Source organism: Zootoca vivipara, chromosome 5, assembly GCF_965207765.1.
Source record: "Zootoca vivipara chromosome 5, rZooViv2.hap1.1, whole genome shotgun sequence".
Lineage (NCBI taxonomy): Eukaryota > Metazoa > Chordata > Lepidosauria > Squamata > Lacertidae > Zootoca > Zootoca vivipara.
Genome location: NC_142588.1, coordinates 97,187,238 through 97,206,806, shown reverse-complemented (window position 1 = coordinate 97,206,806; position 19,569 = coordinate 97,187,238). Strand labels below are relative to the sequence as shown.

At 48.2% G+C, this 19,569-nt stretch overlaps 1 protein-coding gene across 15 annotated transcripts in view; it reads right to left on the bottom strand.

Annotated features, from left to right (window-relative positions):
- Nucleotides 1–19,569, bottom strand: part of DLG1 (discs large MAGUK scaffold protein 1) — a 90,803-nt gene that overhangs the window by 58,491 nt on the left and 12,743 nt on the right. For 13 of the 15 annotated variants that reach the window (XR_015949949.1, XM_035134092.3, XM_060274233.2 and 10 more), the window contains one exon: nt 12,241–12,411. Coding sequence is in view for 14 of the 15 variants with exons in the window: in XM_035134092.3 (XP_034989983.1) it covers nt 12,241–12,411 (171 nt within the window). In the remaining variant the exon portion in view is untranslated. Of the gene's footprint in view, nt 1–911; nt 1,170–12,240; nt 12,412–19,569 lie in introns of those variants that run through there. The other 2 variants (XM_035134107.3, XM_035134108.3) reach the window with 1 other exon arrangement.

Below are 19,569 nucleotides of genomic sequence, written 5' to 3'. Positions count from 1 at the left end.
GGCAAGTCCTAAGTAAAGGCTGAGCATGTGGGTGTCAGATATTGACAAAGGTGCCAAAGAGGAGGAGAAAACTTGCCCTATCTATATCCACCCAGGAAGGAACATGAAAGTAATGTGCTTGAGTTACAGGAAGGAAGCAGCCCAACATTTTTTCATAGCTCTCAGAGCAGCCCAGCAGGAGCCAAGGCTGCCTTGCAAAGCTGTGGAAATTCACCCCTTGGAAACTTTTCAAACAAAGTTGGGCAAGTTACAATCCCAGGGATGCTCTGGGAATAGGAGTGCTCTCCTTTCCTGCACCCAGGGTGGGAAACTGAACTCACTGCCCTCCTGGCCTGGTTGTTTCTTGGGGCTCTGCAGAGACAAGCCTCTCGGTCTTGGCTGCCTGCTCCCTCCTGTAAAGAGGCACTTCCCAGTGTGTTCTCTTCCTTTATCTCACCAAGCCTACCAAGACCCCGTTGGGGCCAGACATCTCAGCCATGGCGACCCAGAGCCCTTGGAACAGAGTCAGGACTCTTCACTCCAGGACAACGCTTGCCTACCCAACCAAACAAGGCCATGCAGCCAACCTGTGCCCTATGTTGCCCTCCTAGCCTCACCCTGGGATCCAGCTGTTTGACTAAGTCTAATTTTGCATCCTCAACTGTGGCAGACATTTGTGCCAAAATCCCTGTTTATGTGGCAGGTCAGAATAAATGTTAAGAAATGTTAAGCCACCAAGCTGGTGTTCATGCAAGTTTTTAATATGCTCAAAGTCAAATCCAGCCACCTATGAGGCTGACTGCAATATTCCTTCCTCTTCTCACCCTGCCCTAATCCTGGCAGCTGTGGAAGGAGATCCCATCGCCAGATCCAGCCCTTCTATCAATGGCTGCCCCCTCCCCCTCCCCCAATTTCATCAAGTGATGCTTTACCTGGCTGGAGCTGGCAGCCACAGAGATGCAGTCAAAGAAGAAGAGGCGATGCCTGCGAGTGAAGAAGGCAGCAATCTGCTGCCAGCGTGAAGTCTCAGCCTCCTCGGAAGGCAGGGCATCCCCAGAGCCCTTCTTTGCCCACAGCTTCTGCTTGGGCCCTCCCGAGCTATGGCCGGATCCAGTGTTGCCGCCCCGACTGGTACGTGAGTAGAGCAGAGTGTTGTTTCCAAAAATGTAATTCATCTCTGCAGCCCAGCAGGTGGCTGCCAGGCAGGCAGGCAGGCAGGCAGGCAGGCAGGCAGGCAGGCAGGCAGGCAGGCGTGGGTCCCCGTCAGCTGCTGAGCCACAGTGAGTGATCAGCCAAACGGCAGGCAGGATTACAGCTGCATCACTCAGGGAAGGACAGCAGCCAGCCTCACTCGCTCACACTCCTCTCCAGGCCAGCTCCCATCCATCGCGCCTGTGGCCAGACTCTTGCCGCACCTGTTACTTCCCCGGGGGGCACTTCCATGGGTGGAAGGCAAAGGAGCAATCCTGCCACCTTCTAGGCTATTATCTGCTCCTGTGGTCTGCCAAGATCAAAAACCTCCTCCTTTTGTCAGCAGCAAGGCAGGCAGAGTGGAACTCGGGGGGAGAGACCCATTAGCAGGTAGAGAGCGATGCTGCCGGCATCAGACAACAGATGCTCTCTGGGGACGCCTGACAAAGCACAGCGCTGGGGGGGGGGGAGGAACACCCGGAGCCAATCGCCACCAGCGTCTGTGCGAAAAAGCCAGAGGTGCCTTGCGGCTGCTTGCAGCCACTCCGGAAAAGGGGGAGCAGCGCTGTCCACCCACCTCATGGCCAAACAGTTGCTAATAATTTGGAAGCATCTTTAAACACACGCAGACCAGAAGCCCCTTTTAAGCCTCGGAACAAACCTCTGAAACTACACAAGCGGTAGGTTCAGGAAACCCGCCAAGCAGGTTCCATTTCTCACCTATTAGAAACTAGCAGCAACAGTAATTGCTCATACTATTTCCTCCATAATAAACCAACAAGGAGCTGCTATATTGTGTATCGTTAGGTGTTCACAATCCCTGCCCGCAGGCTAACAAGGCAAGACTGAGACACCCACAAAACAGGATGCATCTCACACAAAGGGGAGGAAGAAAACTGGAACCAGAGGTGGAGATTCACATCACTGGGGGAAAACGCCACGTCCAAATAATTCTCTTGAAGCAAAAGGCCCTAAGCAAAAGGGCTCCGGCATCCCCACCAGGCCACGTCCTCTCTTTTTAAGGTGAAATAAAAAAATTCCTTCAGTAGCACCTTAAAGACCAACTAAGTTTTTATTTTGGTATGAGCTTTTGTGTGCATGCACACTTCTTCAGATACACTGAAAGAGGAGTATCTTTTTAAGGTGATACAACAGCCCTCTGAGTATCCAAAAATAAGGTGCCACAGCAGAAATTTTGGAAGACTGGGGTTCACAAACTGTAGTTAATACAAAATACAGCTTCTAGGCTGCTCAGTGGGGCACCTAGCTTTGCACACATCAAGCTCTCCACTAACTGCCTCTCAGCTACTGAGCCAAGTTCAGGGTCCAAGCCCTAAGCAACTGGGAACCAGAGTACCTGGCCGCTGGTCACTTTGTGACACAGAAGAGGGCTCCTGCCATGGCAGCAGCACCCTTGGCTTGAGAGACGGAGACAGCAAGCAACGTTAAATGCCTCTTATAGACATTTATGTTTACCCCTAACTTCCCTGGACTCCAATTCCTAGTTCTTAAACTTTCTTTTAGTGTACTACTAAGTTTGATCTACGGTATATAGTTTTATTCTCTTCCTGAGCTTCCTAAAGGAAAATGCATTAATTTTCTTTTGCTCCTGATTATATTTTAACGGCTTAAGAGATTTATGTTTCTCTTAAGCAGTACATAAATTTCATACATAAATTAATGAATACAACCACCTAATGGAAAATCTGTATCTCCTTGAGCTGCTGACTCGCAAATAACAACAGAGGTTCTCCAGAGAGTCATTTTGCTTTGGCTGCTGCCCATCACTCCGAGTCCTAGCACTTTCCATTCTGTTGCAAGCTTCCCTCTCCAGAGAAGGGGCCCAGCTCAGTGATGGAGCACGAGGCAGGTGCAAAATTCTCCAGGTAGGCAACTCCAGCCTGACATCCCAACAGCCACTGTCAGTTGGTGCAGAGAGAAGACCAGGTCCGGTGGCCTAAAGGTCTGGCTAGGTAATGAGGCTCCTCCTGCTCTTCGCTTATCTGATACTGCAAGCTGCCCCATAGACTCAGTGCATAATAATAATATATACATACATATTCAACAATGCTAGGTGACTGGTTTCTGAAAGAAATTATTCAGATAATTTAAATTATGGTACTGTATTTTGTAGGCACTTGAAAAAGTTCTAGCTGGTCTTTCGATCACCTCCCCTAAATGCAAAGAGCTCCTTGGGACACAAGAAGAGTCTTCTGGATGAGGCCAGGGGCCCATTCAGTCCAGCATCCACTGCTCACCCTGGCCAACCAGATGCCTCTATGGGAAGCCCCCAAGCAGCTCCTCTGTCCTCCTGCAGTTCCTGGAACTGGTTTTCAGACGCATGTGACAGGGGGAGCCTTTGAGGACTCATGCTCAGTTGAGAGGTTACTCAACAGACAAGTAAACATGGAAAAAACTTCAATAGTAGGAAGCTGGAAAACTATTATCTCAGAGCAGTGGCAGACTTCTAAAACCTCTTACTGGTTAGCAGCAACATACAGTAATTTAATATCCTCCAACGTCTCAACAAAATGCGATCAAAATGAATTTTAACTCTTAGGTTTCTCCTTTAGTGACTGTCAGGAGAGAAGAATGGGGCCCTGTGCATGTGTGTGTCTTCCTGAGTTGAGCCTGCGGTTGAGTCAGCATCAAAGATAAGAACCTCTGTTCTAATTTGGGTCTGACTTAATGTGCAAGATTTACTTTATTTTAGTTTAAAATTACACCTAGTCTTCACAGAAGCCAATGACATGTGAGGCTCCTACAAGGAGCCTTGAGAGGGAATTTCAATAAATGGCTTTTGCTGAAATCTGAGAAAAGGGGAATTTTGCTTTCTTTTTATAGAATTTTATTCGCATGCAAAAGCTATACCGTAATAGGGACAACATAATTAACAGATGATTAACATTACTACATGAGCAATAATATCATGTTCCTCTTTGCAAAAGTATTGTGTTATTTCTCTCACATATCACATGGGGACATCCCAAAGGAAACCAAGCTAAGATTACTTTAATGAACATTGTCAAAACAGAAACAGAAGCTATCACAGATAAAAGCTGTGGGGATTTTTTACTGGAATCCAAACAGGGGGGAAGGGGCACTTAGCCTACTTAGAGCAATCCTAGGAGGGATGGCTGAGGGGCCAGAGGATGCTGTGGGCCTCTCACTTCTCCACTGTCCGGGGGGGGGCTGCCTTTGGGGGCCACAATACAGCAGTTGCAGGAGAAGAAAGTTTGGCTTTTGCCAGTGAGATTACAGTGACGGAGCAAACAGATTCAAAGCTTTACTTGGAAACTCTTTTTATTGGAATACTTATGACAGCTTTGGGGGTTCGACCAGACGGCTCTTGGGATCCCTCCCAGCCCTATGATTCTATGATTCAATCTTACCTTACATTATTAAAATTAAAAGAAAATATATAGGCACTGAATACAGTCAACATGCTAACTGTAGCATGCTGGATGGCTTAACAAACTTGGATTTTAGATTTGGCAGGCATTATGTTCATTTATTTATGTTCCTAATTTATTTCAGGAAACAGTGCATTTCTAAAAATTCAAAAATTTCCACCCCACATAACTGATGTTCTCCAAATGCTACTGAAATGGATGTGCGTTAAGCAGAGATGCTTTTGGTTGGGCTTCAGACTGGGAGGCTAAACCAGTCAGGGAGCACAAGCACTTCAATGGGACTGGCAAGCAGCGTGACCCACCAGCCACTGAGATGACATAGGCTCACTCTGAGCAGGGCTTTTAAATGGCCTGCACCTTATTCATAGCTGCAATGGGTAGAAGGACAAAGACTTGAGGCCAAGGAAGGGATATAGTCCTGGGGGTGGTCTTTTCCAGTGCACCGTGAAGACCTCATTTCCCCAGGGCTTCTAGTTTTCAAAACAGGTGTTGACATTTTAAAGATTTTAAAGATTTTTGGCAGTACTGTTGCTGTTTTTCTGCTGTCGGTTTCACTTTGGATTTATCTCTTTGGAGTTTTATGTCCATGTTGTATTCTCTATCTTGTCTGGGAGGGCTGGTTTTTCTTTTTCTTTTTCTCCTGACCAGTGGATCACAGCAGGGAGAAGAGGGAGAAAGAGAGTTGGAGACAAGGAAGCAGGCCCTTGGAAGGAAGCACCAGAGCAACAGGGAACTCGCGGGATGGGGAGGAAAGATCACATTGCATATGCTGTGAGTTTTGTGATGGGCTCAGATCAAGCAAGTGGCCTGCCAGTTGGCTTTATCAAATGACCCCCAATTCCTAGTAAAAGCTTCTATCTATCCCCCTGCCTGGGTCCACACTCAAATGATGAGTGGAGGCCTCAGCTACAGCATATGCACTCCAAGAGGGGAGAGGATACAAAGGCTAATAAATGTTCCAACCCTTGAATGGCAGAGATGTGGAACATGAAGCAACATTCTTTCTTTTTCTTTTAAAAAACCCACATTCAAAGCAAAAACAGCAGCTCTGGTCCTAGGAACAAGCAGATTGAGCTCTGAAAGATTTGGCACTTCCAACAAAGAAGCCCAGCATCAGTCAAGCTCTGGATCCAGCAGCATCACCAAGCAATGAAGTGCACAAACACGACTGTACAAAAGCAAAGGGCCGTCTGAAGATGCCCCAAATCTTCCTGAATCTGACTCCAGGGATCTCCCCACCTCTAGTCTTGAAAAATCCCCTGTAATAAGCGTGGTTTAAATATTTGTAAATTGCAGAATGCCAAAAGATACACATTTTCTATGTATCAGAAGTATCTCCCCTTGAATTAAGAACCGGATCATCAGGCTATTTTAGTTCACCTACCAAAATATGAAGATTGAAGTGCCTGGACTCCCGGACACTCTTTAGGATCCTCCTGCTCATCTTCTGAGCATGCCACCTCCTGCTCATCTTCTGAGCATACCACATCGAAATGAACATGGTGGCCTTATTGCAAGTTGCTCCAAAAACGCCTTGCGGTGGAGAAACAAGCAGCCCAGCTCAAAGCAGAACCACAAGCGGCAGCTGTGATGGACGGACCGATGGGCACTGCCTCCACCCCACCCCCAGCTGCCTTAGTGCATCTTGATTAATCCAACTTCCGTCTGTTACATGTTCTGCCCACTTCAGATCTACAGATTATGCTGCTCCCAAGTGCAGTCTTTCTTGCCCAGTTATCCAGGTCAAGGAGCCACCCACTGAGCGCCCTTCTGCTCCCACCTAGAGGGGAAGGATGCCTCACCTCCAGCCAACAAAAACACCTGGAACCTGTTCTTCAACAGTCCTTTTCTAACAGACCCCAAGCTGACCCTGGGTTTACTTTGGGGAACATTTACTACCCAAAATAATAATAATAATAATAATAATAATAATAATAATAATAATAATAATAATAATAATTTATTATTTATACCCCGCCCATCTGGCCGGGTTCCCCCAGCCACTCTGGGCGGCTTCCAAAAAAACAGAAATTCTAAAATACAGAAATCCATCAAACATTAAAAGCTTCCCTAAACAGGGCTGCCTTGAGATGCCTTCTAAAGGTCTGGTAATTGTTCTCTTTGACCTCTAGTGGGAGGGCATTCCACAGGGTGGGTGCCACTACCGAGAAGGCCCTCTGCCTGGTTCCCTGTAACTTGGCTTCTCGTAATGAGGGAACCGCCAGAAGGCCCTCGGAGCTGGACCTCAGTGTCCGGGCCGAACGATGGGGGTGGAGACGCTCCTTCAGGTATACCGGACCGAGGCCGTTTAGGGCTTTAAAGGTCAACACCAACACTTTGAATTGTGCTCGGAAACGTACTGGGAGCCAATGTAGGTCTTTTAGGACCGGTGTTATGTGATCTCGGCGGCCGCTCCCAGTCACCAGTCTAGCTGCCGCATTCTGGATTAGTTGTAGTTTCCGGGTCACCTTCAAAGGTAGCCCCACGTAGAGCGCATTGCAGTAGTCCAAGCGAGAGATAACTAGAACATGCACCACTCTGGAGAGACAGTCAGTGGGCAGGTAGGGACTCAACCTGCGTACCAGATGGAGCTGATAAACATCTGCCCTGGACACGGAGTTGACCTGTGCCTCCATGGACAGCTGTGAGTCTAAAATGACTCCCAGGCTGCACACCTGGTCTTTCAGGGGCACAGTTACCCCATTCAGGACCAGAGAGTCCTCCACACCTGCCCGTATCCTGTCCCCCACAAACAGTACTTCTGTCTTGTCAGGATTCAATCTCAATCTGTTAGCCGCCATCCATCCTCCAACCGCCTCCAAGCACTCACACAGGACCTTCACCGCCTTCACTGGTTCTGATTTAAAAGAGAGGTAGAGCTGGGTATCATCAGCATACTGATGGACACCCAGCCCAAACCCCCTGATGATCTCTCCCAGCGGCTGCATATAGATGTTAAAAAGCATGGGGGAGAGGACAGAACCCTGAGGCACCCCACAAGTGAGAGCCCAGGGGTCTGAACACTCATCCCCCACCACCCAAAACAATGCTTGTAGCGCGCACACTTCATACCAGGGGGGCTCATCATCATAGACATGAAAGATAACCATAGATCAGTGGTTCGCAATTAGCTAAGTATTGTAGGCCCCCTGTTTTTCAAAAGTCAAGCCATGGACCCCCTACTTTTTAAAATTTTGATCTCTCTATGGTAGTTTTTGTTATGTGTATGGTACCACAGACCCCTCCATGGACCAACAATTGGGAAGCACTGCCACAGATCATAGTCTGCTTCTGGATCAGTTGTCGGCCTGGCCTGGGAGGCGCAGGGCAGCTGCAACTCTCATCCTTCCTGCAGACCTGGTCTCAGAGAGTGGTGCTGGGGGACGTCTCCATGGTCTCTGCCTTGCCTGGACGGCCTGATGTGCGCTGCACCTCCTCTGCCTACCCATTCATCTGTTACCAGCTCCAGGCATCGGAATGGCTGAAACCAAGCCTCCAGCTGCGACGGCTCTGGAAGCAGCCCCAGGGCACACATTTGCCCCTTCCAGGCGGAGCACCCCCGCCTCCTAAACAGGCAGTCTCTCTCATGCCCAGGCCCAAGAACCACCCACCCAAAAGAGCACCTCCGGCCTTGTCAAAATCCCGCTTCAGTTTGCTGGCCCTCATCCAGCCCACTCTCCCTGGCCACACCTCCGATGTCACAGAAACTGTGCTGAATCTGCTGGCTGATATTGATTGTATGTATCGCATCCTGGGACTGCGTAGATGAAAGGTAGGAATGAAACTGAACAAACAAACAAGGCTGCATTCACCTGCCAGTTTACTCCGTTTTCATGACTTTTCCTTAACTGTCAAGTCCCCATTATATTTCAGTTTTCACACAACGTAAAAGACACTTCTCGAACTACTGTAGTGTGGTGCAAGCTTAGTGCTCATTTCCATGTTCTTTGCTTCCAGAAAAAAATAGTTTGCCAATAATAGAGCAAGTTTAGCATTTGTTTCCATATGTTCCACTATATTCCACTACAGTTTTCTGTGTGAAAGCTCAAACATAACATGGAAATCAACAGTTGGGGAAGGCCAGGAGAATGGAATCATTAGTCACGTGAATGCAGCCCAAACAGTACAGTACTGTACTTGGATAACCTGAGAGGCCTGTGGGCAAGGTCTTCCTTTGCAACATCTCCACCTAGAGGCCATTACAAAACCAAATGCACGGCCAAAGATTTTTATTCAGAGGGACAACCACTGTAGAGGAGAATTCGAATTCCTCAGCCAGCCAGCCAGTCTCTGCAGGCCCCCAGTCTACATTCCATTCCATTCAGCCACTTCCAGGGTCCCTGAGGATTCTGCCCCAACCCCAAGCAGAAGAAGGCGGCAGACAGACAGACAGACAGACAGACAGACAGACAGACAGACAGACAGACAGACAGGCGCCCCCACCCTCCAAATCCCTGAGCAGGCTGCTTCTCCCTGCCTTTCTGGAGCTGGGAGACCTGCTCTGCCAAGTCCAATTCTCCCCTGGGATGGTTCAGGTAAGAAGAGGCCGGCATGAGTGTGTTTCAAGGCAGGGCTGGGGAGAAGGAAAGGTCAAGAGGTGTCTGCCACTGACTGCTGTGGGCTACTTCCAAGTTCTAACACCAACTTCCCATATTCCCTGTCTGACACTGCTATCCGCCTCATTTCTTCAAGCCCCCTTCCTGTGAAAGTGAGTCCAGGCCCACCTATCTGCCCTACATTTCTCACCGTGAGGGTGGCAGAGGCAAATAATTCATTCAGCCTCTCCTTTAGCACACCTCAGGCCCCGATGTGTGCAGGGTTAGAAACAGAGATAGGAAAGCTAGGAGCTAAAGGACACCTTAAACCAAGGTTATGGGCGCAACAACGGAATGTCTATGCACACTTTTTAATAACAAGAATACAAAGCTGAAAATGAATGAACTGCAGCTAAAATATTATGTTCATTTTTCACATGGTCTAGTCCTTCCCATGCCCCCCTCCCTAATATTCTTAAGAGGGTCTCTTCTCCAGTCTTCAGAGAGTAGCTGGAAGTGGGGAGGCAGAAAAAGGTCCCCCTTTCCTTCCACTCTGCAGTTTTAATCTGAAATCTTAGGCACAGTATTGCACCCAGAGTTCAGAAACTGCTCACACTAATGAAATTCCCTGTCACAAAATGCGCCTAGAACAATGGGAGTTTCAAACACTGCGTGTGTCCAAAGTCCAAGAAGAATTTTGCATTATCCATCATTCAACCTACTTCACATGCATTCTTATGAAGCAGCTCAACATAAGCAACCCTGTTCTGTAGGTGGGGGCAATAGGGAGGGGGCTGAGGGGACAGCCACTTTCCTAAGGCGGCCTTCCCCAACCTGGTGCCCCCCGGCTGGTAAACTACAACTCCCATCAGTCCCACCCATCCCAGTCAATGTTCAGGGATGATGGGAGTTGCGCCCAGTTGCAGCTGGAGGGCAGCATGTTGGGGGAGGATGGAGAGCCAGTGTGGTGTAGTGGTTAAGACCCGTAGACTTGTAATCTGGGGAACCAGGTTCAAGTCTCCGCCGCTCCACATGCAGCTGCTGGGTGACCTTGGGCTAGTCACACTTCTCTGAAGTCTCTCAGCCCCCCTCACCTCACAGAGTGTTTGTTGTGGGGGAGGAAGGGAAAGGAGATTGTTAGCCGCTTTGAAACTCCTTCGGGTAGTAATAAAGCGGGATATCAAATCCAAACTTCTCCTCTTCTTCTTCTCCTTCTTCTTCCTCTTCTTCGGAGTTCATGCCCAGCCTCCCAGCACACCATCTGGACTGTGCCAGCTGCACCACAACCTCCCACGGCAGCCTCCCCTCTCCTGAACTGCTTTTACACCATCTACCATTCACTGGCGTGCTCTGGTCCATGGGGTCACAAAGAGTCGGACACAACTAAATGACTAAACAACAACAACCATTCACTTGCTACACCTTTCTGTTGTTTAAACAAGGTCTCTTCTTGTCTGGTTCATCGTGCACAAACCAAACCACTGTCTTCCATCCCACCCCATGAGCCATTCCGCTTTTCAAAAACAGCCCACCAGATGCTGCTCCTTAGTACTGAAAGAACCGCTTCAGGGTCCCGCCCTTCTCACAGCTGTCCTCCAGCCCCACTGGCAGCTCGTCCACAGCCCTCTTGAACCCACTGCCCAGAACTCGCCACCCAAGGCAACCTTGCTAGTGCTGAGCAGGGAACTCCTGAATCTCAGAAACCCACGCCACTCTCACTGCTGGCACCATGATGCAAAAGGTCAATGCCTGGTCAGTGCAGGCTCAAAATTTGCCAGCGGTCCAGTTCTTGTGTGTGTTGCTCTGAGCACCCCTCTTTTAGGGTCACATCAGAGAAACTAGGGTACTGACATGGAGGCATGCACATTATTGTTATGGTACCGGTAGTTGTTAATTTGATTTATTTACTGCCCTTTATCAAAAGATTCCAGGGTGATGTGCAACATTAAGAACACATTTTACAGCTTTAACAGACCATAGATTATTTAATGGCCAGAGGCTTGGGTAAAGAGAATCTTTTTGCCTGGCACATGAAGACCATCTAAGGACAGTGCCAGGCGAGCTTCTCTGATGAGTGTGTTCCACAACTGGGGAGTCACCACAGAAAAGGCCCTTTCTGGTGTTGTCACCCTCCAAACCTCTCAAGGAGGAGGAACATAGAGAAGGGCCTCAGGTGACAAGCGCAGAGCCCAGGTCAGTTGGCATGGGGAGAGACGGTTCTGAAGGTCCTGAGCCATTTAAGGCTTTATAGGTCAACACCAGCACTTTTAACAGGACCCAGAAACTAATTGGCAGCCAGTGCAGTCAGGTCATGACAACCTTGAGCTAGGTTAAGAACTCTGAGAACTTAAAGAAGAAAAGTCACTTGATCCAGGGACAGTCGACATATATACTGGCCGATTCCTACCTCTTTTTCTTAATGATGGCAAAGGCCATTCAGCACATAAAAATATTCTTCACAACTGTGGGGTGGGATAAGTGAAGGCAAGTGACAACAATAAGATGTAAGTCATTCACTGCTCCTGCTCAGGCTGCACAGAAAAAGCATTTTGCCTTCATTCTGATTGTGCAGATAAAAGATAACAGATAGATTTCTACAGGATGGGGTATTAGTGTGTGAAAACAGTCCAGATCCACTGATCCCCACGCCTGTACCTCCAGAGAGTGGAAATGTCAGGTGCAATCCTGGTGCCCAGGCATCTTCACCTGGCTAATTTCGCACATTGTTGGGAAACCCTGTTCTCAACCCTAAACTCAACTGAATAAAAAAAATCTTACAACAGAGGAATACTCTGGTTTTCATGCCATAACCTAGAAATGGACTAAGAATTTGCAGACAAAATCCTACACAGACATTAAAACAACAAATTTGTGTGAGAGTGAAACCTTAGATTCCTCAAACAGGAAGAACCGGTTACATTGCTTCAGAGATGCAGTAGGAAATGAATTAATAACACGTCAGAACTTCATGTTATGATTAGAACCCACCAATTAGAAAGACATAAGAGCAGGACTTGGAATGAACATGAAATCTTTACAGCAAGAAGAAGGCATGCAAATTTTCACTGGACACCTGACACGTCACACCCAAAGAGGCTCTGAAATATGTGCCCGCCTCCTACCTTGACTGGCGAAATGTGAGAGTGGGACACGAATCCATGGATGCTCTCAACTTGAGAGAGGCTCTTCTCAGAAACATGCACAAGCTCTGGAGCTGTTGCCTCACTGGGAGCTTCCCGGGGGGAGCTGTGCTCTGGCGAAGGAGTGTCGTCGTCATCTTGAGACCGGAATTTCTGGGGGGAGGGAAAAGGTTCAAAAGGAGACCAATTTTACAAGGCAAACCTCAACAACACAACTTGCTTCCCCAACTTAAGAGGAGAAGAAGGCGGCAACAAGAGAGCTCTGGCTTCTCTGCAACGGTCCCAGCACAGGCTCCCCACGTTGCACATCAAGGTTGCGTCCCTCCCCTTGTGCAGCCAAGTCCCTGCCAGACTCCCCACCCCCACGTAGAACCACCCGCTTTTACTTATTTGTAACATTTAAATTCCATCTTTCTGCAGACCAGAATTCAAGACACCTTAAGTCAAAATGACACACATACTCATCCCAGAAAATGCCATAAATTATTATTATTATTCATTTCATTTCTATACCACTTTATGCTTTTAAGAAAGAAATCTCATAGTGGCTTACAACCTACATTAAAACATTTTTAAAAATCCAAAATAAAACATCAATGAATAAAGTCAAATAAAAAGTATACATTCAAGCAAAATACAAAACAAAAAAAAATAGCAAAATAAAGAAATAAATCCATTTAACATTTTAGCCATTAGAAAACCAGTTCTATAACCTAAAGAGCTTGGACACAAACAAACCAATAGCACGTTAACAACCAAAAGCCAAGAGAAACATGGCAGATTTTACCTAGTACCCAAAGGCTAGTGAACAAGATGCCAGGAGAACTCCCCTGCCGGGGGTGGGAGAAACAAAGGAAGGTACACAGAGAAAAAGAAGTTTTCTCCAGAAAAAGGCCGCCCACAAGCGAAGGTCCCTGAAGACGGGCCTCTGGTGGCTACAGCAGCTGCTGGGCAGGCTCACAGACCAAGAGGAAGTCCTTTGGAAAACCCACCTGAGACCATTTCTAAAGCCACCATTTAGAACTGTGCCCAGAAATGAGCCAGGAGCCAACAGAGTCCCTGGGAAGAGCCAAGCCAAGAGGCTCACAACCCCAATAGTCAACAGCCGGGATGCCATGCTTGACCCAGCACAAGCACTGAGAAAAGTGAGTCAGGATGTGACTCACGTGGGGGGGGGACACCTGGCATGAGGCCATCCTGGAACCAAAAGGACTGCAGCGGAGGCACCAAATGATGCTGGGAAAAGGCATCCCGGTGGACCAGTCGCCAAGGCCATCTAGGCATAGCCAGCAGGCCCGGGCCTTCCATCGAATCTCTGAGGAGGGGCGGTGTGCTTGCGTGTGTGTTTAGAGGCCAACCTACCCCACCTTACCCTGGGGGCCACTGGCTGAATGGGGTGCCAGTGGATATTTACTTACTTATTTATTTATTTATTCCATAAATTTTCATTAAAAATTATATACTGCTTGGATGCAGAAAAACTTCAAAGCTTATCCCTACTTATCCCTACTGTTTGTTTCAGGTTGGAGACTGCCTGAGCACTCAAGCAAAAAGGCCATGCTCTCCCTTTTGTTCAGAGCCAGGGGCTGGGAATTCAAGTGCTCTCTCTGCCCTGCGGCTCCCAGTTCTCCCTCTGCAGACAGAGTGCTGCCAACTCCAGCATTCCTCCACCCGTTTCAGTGCAGTGGGCAAATGGCAGTTTGCAGCCCTCCCTCCTCTTTGTAGGAATCATTCTGAGAACCAAAGATGGATGGCCAGGAGGAGGAAATCAGCTGTTACAGGGAAGAAACACCAAGGGATTCTTTAAAGAAGAGGAGGAGGAAGAAGAGACCTTTCTCCTCCTTGATGTAATAAATATCTGAAGTTCTGCGCAAGAACTATGAAAGGCACACAACCGTTGGCACTCAGGAACAGCAGCTGGAGCTAGGAGCCATGGGTCAGTCACTGTTTCATTAGGCCAGTAACAGAAGCCAAAGATCTAGTTCTTGCTTTCTGCCAAGACAGAGGATACTGCAAATGGGCTGGTGTTGGTACAGCTCAGGCTACAATACTGCTCACATGTTCTAGGCATGTTATTTCTTAGCCCGCTTGTGCAAAAAGCATACCAGAAATAAGCACTTCTAAGTAAGCTTCTCCATTTGGGGTTTGGGCTTGGCACCGTTAACAGAGCATTTTAATCATTTTCTATGGGCTGGATCGGCTTCAGGAGTAACAGCAATAAACAACTGGGGGGGGGACGTACAAACACACCTGCAAGCACCACTGGGACTCTGAGGCTTCACTGGCCTCTGGGACCAAGAAGTTTAAAATGGTACTTTGGAAAAAGACACACACACAGAGTGTTTGGGGGCATCTGTAGAGACAAACCTTGGCAGCCTTGTGGAAACCACAATGGAATGTGGAGATGCGCCCCACCCCACCCCACCCCACCCCACCCCAGGTCAATACGGAGGAAGGGGAAACATCCTGAAACCTCAACCCCTCCAAGTTATTGTTCCGTCACTGGTGGGGAAGAGAAGGAAACATGAATCTGCAGTTGCAGGCAGCATCTACTGTATAATCTCTTCAGGGCAAGTTTTCCCCGGGCACATTAAACCTCCTCTGCTCACAACCGGCATGCAAAACACAGCCTGTGCGGTAGGGAAAGTCTTAGCTGCCATCCAGACACTCAGACACACTATTTATTTGTTTACCGTAAATTTCCACAAGGTCTCTGGGCAGGTTACAACTATTTTAAAGTACAACATTAAAATCTGTTACAACAAATCATGGTCAAAAACATAGGGTGGTCCTCCAAATATGTCTCAGGTGTCAAAAGCCAGGGGAAAGCGGTGCATCTTCAGCATATAACAAAAGCTACACAACACTTCTCTGTGAAGGGACTGTCTATTCAGCCACTAAATTAAAGGGTCCGCCTAGCACTGGGTACTTGCAGGCCACACTGGAAGTTGGAAGAGCTAATACACAAACTGCTGAGATTTCACATGAAACATGCACCCAACAGGAAGACTTTTTAAAAAAAGAATGGAGCTGAACATTTTTGCTTTTCCCCAGTGTTGGCAGCTGTGAGGCAGCTGCCAACACTGAAAACTCTTTATTGCCTTCATGCAACCCTCTCCCCCATTTCCCTCCCAAAGCTGCCTTCCCATCACTGCACTTTCCGCGCAACGTTTCAGTCACAAGTCAGTCCTCAAACCCCCTGGCTGGGTCAACTGAACCTGCCTGAAGATCTTCTCAGAGGCAAAATGCAGCTCGTGCTGCTTCAGCTGTTCTCTCTCTAAAGTATCTGCAACATGGGATGGAAACCAATTGCAGCCTGGGGAATCTCAACCCACATTGTTGTGAGGAAACCCCCAAATACTGGGTGATAACATGCATTTCACTTTTTTAAAAAGGAAGGAAGAAAGAAAAGCCATCAAGTCAATCCAAATGGATGCTTTGCATTAAAGGTCACTATGCCCCCTTCTTGCTCCATCCCAGTTTGTCAACTCAGCCCCCCCCACGACCTCAGGTGTCCCCCCAGGGACCTCAGGAGGCTTCCATTCCGACAGACAGAACCCTTGATAGCCACAGAATAAAGCAGGAGCAGAACATTTAAGATGGCAATTAATAGAGCTACTTCCTGCTGTAGATACCTTTTTATTACTATAAGTCACCCCAGGAGCTCAATAAACAAAAGAACAGGGTATGAATATTACAAAGTAAAAACGGTAACTACAAAAACATGCCGTGCTTTGCCAGGGCAGTGCTTCAGCATTCCCTGGAGGTTTTTCTACTCTGCCTTTTAATTGTTCTCCTGCAGAGGGTGCATGTGCAAGATCCCTCGGACCGAGCAGAGATCGCTGCTGCTGCTCCCTGCCTGCCCCCAGCACGTCACCAAAAGCATATGACTTAATCCCATCCCATGGCACAATTCTATTGCTACAGATCCCATTAACAAGGAGACGCTGCTCATTTATTTAGATGTGCCGGAGGTTCGGCAGAAACGCCGTTCGGACCCACCTTGCATCCAAACATTAAAGAGACAGTGTTGTTGCTGCATGCTACTTTGCAGTGGCACAGCACTGGAGAAAAGCAATCCACGTTTTTTGTGCTAGGAGACATCTTTTCAGACCCAGGACACCTCCATCATTCAGCAACCGAGATTCAAGAAGAATACTTTTGGAAAGAAGGGCTTGCTGCCTGCCTTGGACGTGTGAGTCCATGATCCTCTCAACCGAAAGCTGAGACAGAAAAACAGCACTGAAGTCCCCACCGCCTGTGGGATCCAGCCGAAGAGGTCCATGTGTCCCTTCCCAAGAGGCTGGCTCCCTCTTCAGTTAGAGAAAAGGCATCAGCATGACGAGAACTCTGCAAGGGCTCCCTTTTGGAATCCTCTTGGCCAAAAATCTCCAGGGAGGGGAGCGGGAAGGGAGGGAGAGAAGGGGAGGAGGCAGTTCCACCTGCTGCAGGCAAAGTCAGCTCCGCTATGTCCTCCATAAGGATAAAAGCAGCTCATCTGGCCGCAGCCACTGCTCTGTTGATGCCAGATGCTGAGGGGGAGGGGCAAAACGCTGCAGCAACCGACCCATCACAGGGGGCACACACAAGCACGCACCAGAGAGAGAGAGAAAGAAAAGCTCTAGCAAGCCCATTTCAGACTGTAGCAGGAACTTGGAAATCCAAGTAAATGCAGCCAACTTCAAAAAAATTCAGCCACTCACTGCACATTTCCCGGTCCTATCTGTTAGCTTTGTCTACCTGGAAGGCATGGAGGGCTGGCACCTGGAAAAACCCACCAATATATGGGGCATCCTGAAGCTGTCTCTCTTGGAGCCCATTTCCATCGGTGAATGGAAGACATTGGGTATCAGCAGAGGTTTCATCGCAATGACAGGGCAACCGAGGGGCAGCAGTGTTAGTGGGTTGGAAAGACCAATGTTAATTATTGCAGCCCGTGCCTGTGGAATGCTTCACAGTGAATCAGCACCAGGAATGAAAAACTGACATCAATGTGGGCAGCCATGAATCACTCAGACATTCCCATCTTCTGAAGGGGGCTTCCCTTCTCACCACTGTGCATTCATTTCCAACCCACAGACTGCAATAAGAGTTATTAGCACTGTAAAGGTAAAGGGACCCCTGAGCATTAGGTCCTGTTGTGACCGACTCTGGGGTTGCGGCGCTCAGCTCGCTCTATTGGCTGAGGGAGCCGGCGTATAGCTTCCGGGTCATGTGGCCAGCATGACTAAGCCGCTTCTGGTGAACCAGAGCAGCGCATGGAAACGCCGTTTACCTTCCCGCCGGAGCGGTACCTATTTATCTACTTGCACTTTGACGTGCTTTCAAACTGCTAGGTTGGCAGGAGCAGGAACCAAGCAACGGGAGCTCACCCCATTGAGGGGATCTGAACCGCCAACCTTCTGATCAGCAAGCCTTACAGCCAGTTTCTCAGGGCTGGACAATGGCTTTGGGGCAGCAGGATTTATTGCTGAGACTAGATAAGGATTTGAAATAAAAGGGCAATCCAATAGCAATATTCATTGCTGCATTAAAGAAATTGCAGGAGAGAGGAGTTATTGTTTCATCTGTCACCTCAAACAATAAGCTCTTGCACTTAGACCTGGAACTGGCAGAGCTGACCGTTCATCTGACCATTATGCTGCCGCCTAAGGGGGGGGGGGTCGTCTATCAGCACCTGGCACTTTTGCTGCAGGGTCCCTGCTTGCACTGCTTTGGAACAAAAACAAAGGGAAGCAGCCAGTGCAAGGCAATGTGGTGCCCCCCCCACTGCCCCTCCTATCACCAAGTCTAGAAAACAGATGCAACCCTCCCAAGGACAGTGTGGCTGTAGATAGGGTAAAAACAGGTGGCAGGCTCAGCAGTTCAATCCCACGACACTGCTAACTTCTCAGAATAGTTTGGGCCGGCTTTGAGGGGCTAGTTATGTTCTTTTGCGCTCCTCCCCCCCAGGAGGGGGAAGGCTTTTTAGCCCAAAATGCACTAGCAGCACTTACTTGGTCCAAGCTTGGCTGTTTCAATTCCAGGACCAGCCAGCCCTCCTAGCCAGGTACACACACAGAAGAGGGGGCAGAAGGACCACAGGTTTACACCTGAACTGTGTGTGATTCCTTCTCTCTCCGACAGGGAACATCTTCAGCTCCAGGAACACCTTGGAAGCCAAGTGATGGACTGGAAGGCCACATCCAGTACACAACCACTGGCACTTAATGTGCATATCATTTTCACAAACACTGCAGGCGGATCAAATGATTTAGACTAATTGCCCTCAAAATAGGAACACTGCAGATTTGTTTTTCAAATGCCTGATGTGTTTCTAGTTGAGTTCATCCATACCTATTCTACGAAGGCCTTTCTAAAATAACATTACAGTCAGACCGGCTCTCCAAGATTTAGCCAGCCTGAGCAAGCAGCATAAAAGGAGCAGGATGCAGTCCTTGGGGCCATACAGTGCTGGGGGTAGGGAATCACAAGCTCTGAGCCCGTTTTCTTGGATGATGCCTCAGGACCCACCCTGCCAGGCACACCCAGAGAATGCATTTGAGACACATTAAGAGGTTGTCTTGCCTAACAATACGATGCACAGACATGGACTCCCACTTCAGCAAAGCAAGGCAATGGCTGCCTTGCAAAGATCCGCTTGTCCAAAGGACTTGCTCACAATCATTCAAACCAGCAGAATACCAGTGCATAGATGATTTTGCCATCTTTTCTAATTGAAATCAATGCAGCCAATACATGGAACTCTACCAGACTGATAGAACACTAGAAACATATATGGCTCACAGAAAGCCATGGTCCACAATACATCTCTAAAGCCAGCTTTAGAAACAGAAAATGCATATACTGTACAAGTAGAATTTGTCTCACAGGAAGAGAGGCCCGTTTAATTCATGGAAAGTGTATCATAATCAAGAGTGACAATATGCTAAAGCCCTGAAGTAGACGTCTGATTCTGTGACATCTGGTTATAAGGAACTGGGGGCTTGTGCCGGATGGTTCAAGGCTGCTGCTCCCTGTGGCAGAATCAGCCTCTGAGGTGCCGCTGCTCCAAGGGGAGAGAAGCAGCCGGCTGCAGCTGCAGCAAGAGAGGCTTGGGTGGGAGTGCCCCATTTTTTGAATTCCCTTCTTAAAAGAGGTTCAGTGGCATCGTTTTCATTTTCTTCTCAGCATCAGCTGAAATCCAGGCCTTTTCATTCTATTTGGTTTTAATTCTGATTGTTCCATCTCCTGTAATTAGCTATTTGCTGTGTTTTTAATACCACACTTTGTAAACAGCTGAGAGCTACAGCTGAAGAGTGGCTGATATTG